The sequence below is a fragment of the Alosa alosa genome, chromosome 22 (genome assembly GCF_017589495.1).
Source record: "Alosa alosa isolate M-15738 ecotype Scorff River chromosome 22, AALO_Geno_1.1, whole genome shotgun sequence".
Taxonomy (NCBI): Eukaryota; Metazoa; Chordata; class Actinopteri; order Clupeiformes; family Clupeidae; genus Alosa; species Alosa alosa.
In genome coordinates this window covers 28,770,641-28,773,140 of record NC_063210.1, presented here as the reverse complement: position 1 = coordinate 28,773,140, position 2,500 = coordinate 28,770,641, and the positions used below count along the sequence as shown (strand labels likewise).

General features: G+C 44.3%; 1 protein-coding gene across 1 annotated transcript in view; it reads left to right on the top strand.

Moving 5' to 3' along the window:
• The window catches only part of LOC125287627 (major vault protein), a 35,902-nt gene that overhangs the window by 18,870 nt on the left and 14,532 nt on the right, over window positions 1-2,500 (top strand). Inside the window, exon 9 of the mRNA XM_048233556.1 lies at window positions 302-505. Within this exon, the coding sequence (XP_048089513.1) occupies window positions 302-505 (204 nt within the window). The remainder of the gene's footprint in view (window positions 1-301; window positions 506-2,500) is intronic.

Below are 2,500 nucleotides of genomic sequence, written 5' to 3'. Positions count from 1 at the left end.
CCTCTCCTGTCTCCTCCTCCTCTCTCCTCCTCTCTCCTCCTCCTCTCTCCTCCTCTCCTCCTCCTCCTCCTCCTCCTCTCTCCTCCTCTCCTCCTCTCCTCTCCTCCTCCTAAATTAATCTACTCTTCCTTTCTCTTTCCTCGTTCCCATTCTCATCCACCCCCTCCCTCGTTACTTTACCTCTCCTTTCCTCTCCTCTCTGCATCCTTTCTTCCTCTGCTCTGCAGGGCACTCTGACCCGCCCACCCCTACCCTGCATCACCATAACGGCCTCTCGCTCCCTCCCTCTGTCTGTTCGCAGGAGGAGGAGCAGGAAGAGGACCTGGGAGAAGACAGGCCCATCACGCGCCGGGGCGGCATCGCCCGTCGACCTGGTGACCGCTGGATGCTGCGTGGACCAACCGAGTATGTTCCCCCGGCAGCGGTGGAGGTCATCTGCCGCCGAGAGGCCATCCCTCTGGACGAGAATGAGGGCATCTACGTCCGGGACATCAAGACCGGCAAGGTAACACACACACACATACACTCACACACACAACAAGGCAGAGACTTGGGGCAGCCATGGCCTACTGTTAGCGCCGACTTGTAACCGGGAGGGTTGCCGGGAACTGGAACCGCGACCAGTGGGTCAAAGGGCTGAAGTGCCCTTAAGGGCACCTTAACCCCTCACTGCTCCCTCGAAGCCAAGCAGTTGTTGCAGGCAGCTCACTGCTCTGGGATTAGTGTGTGCTTCACCACTGTGTTCACCGCGGTGCTGAGTGTGTTTCACTAATTCAATGGATTGGGATAAATGCAGAGACCAAATTTCCCACGGGATCAAAAGAGGTGTGTGTGTATATATATATATATATATATATATATATATATATATATATATATATATATATATATATATATATATATATATATATATATATATACATATACATATGTACTTATATATACACACGCATTACACACACACATCCACACTAGTGTTGTTTATACTAAAATTATGACTTCGATACGATACCTACCATAAATATCACAATGTTCGATACTAAAACGATACTCACGGGCTTAAACCTAAGAAATCTGAGAAGAAAGGACTCATACCTCCTCCAAGTGTATTGAGTCATTTATGCTGAATTTGGTGCACTTTTGTAGTGTGTAGGTCAATTCTGGTTCTAAACTTAAACTTCCTACATAATTATTATTTTTTATAGTCAGTAAAATATAGGCCTACTTTGTGTGATTAAGTCCTTTTATTGTTTGTTACAGTTAATTTACATTGTGTTGTGTTTTGGGCAATAAAGTAGCTTTAAATAGCCAAACTAGGCTAGATCAAGGTCATTGTTAAAATTACTTCATGCAAATCACTGAATGCTATGCAGAGGGGCCTAATCTTTTAGGCCATCTGATGTACAGTATAGGCTTCCCCTAGGCCTTCCCGTGTCATGGGATTTCTTTGACAGTTTCAAAGGGAAAAATGTGAGGATAGTCTTTGGCGTTTCCAGTGTGGAAAAAGTACGACATTCCAACCACTCAGGTCTTCGCCAGATAGGCCTCACACCGCTACTACCGTTGCAATATGTCTGTGTGTGCATTCCTACATTATGTCTATTTCTATGATAACATGATTTGCTACCACGTAACAATAAGCCGCCATTATTAGACTCAACACGCTTTGGTGGTATTATATGCTGTGGGGTTTTAATTAATGCGATTTCAGGTAGCCTATCCTACATCTGGGCATAATTATTGAACAAATTGCAGTCTACATGCCATGACAAACATTACCAGTAGTACTGGACCAACAAGCGAAATAGATTGTTTACAAGTTATGGTAATGTTATTCTGGCAAACATTGCGCTTTCATCACGCATAATCACTATGATTATACAGCTCGTTATGTCTCGGCCAAAATGATTACAGCTCGCTATGTCTCGCTGCAAAATTATTGATGAAGGATGGTTCGCTTATCCCAGAGAACCATACTCGCTTCTTCACTTACAGTAGACTAAAAAACAGAAGAGAAGAATCAACAAACCATGTAGTCGGTTTTCTATAGCATATTCGCTAACCTGTCGCTGTTTGAACTTTTTAAAAATGTTGGGATATGTCTGCTGCAGGTGCGTTTAGCCAAGTTCCATGCGTAGCCTACTGCTTTTTAAATGACTTTTGTGTACCTTTGCCTTAATTCGCCGATGTATCCGGAAGAAGCTGCAGATTTCACTGCACCTTTTGTTTTATCCACAAGGCCTAGGAACAACTGTCGGCAAAGAACTATGTTGACGCTTGGCTGCGCGCCCACTCACCTGTGAGCTGCCTGCTTGACACGCCCACTTGCCTAGATGCGGCAAGGAGCAGTGAGCAGCAGTTCACGCAGACACAGAATATTATTATTTTAGTAAAGTATCGATTCTAAAAAACGCCTGGAAATCGTGATTGTTTTTTTATGCGAAGGCATCGCATACCTTTTTTAGTATCGATACACCGTGCAACACTAATCCACACACAC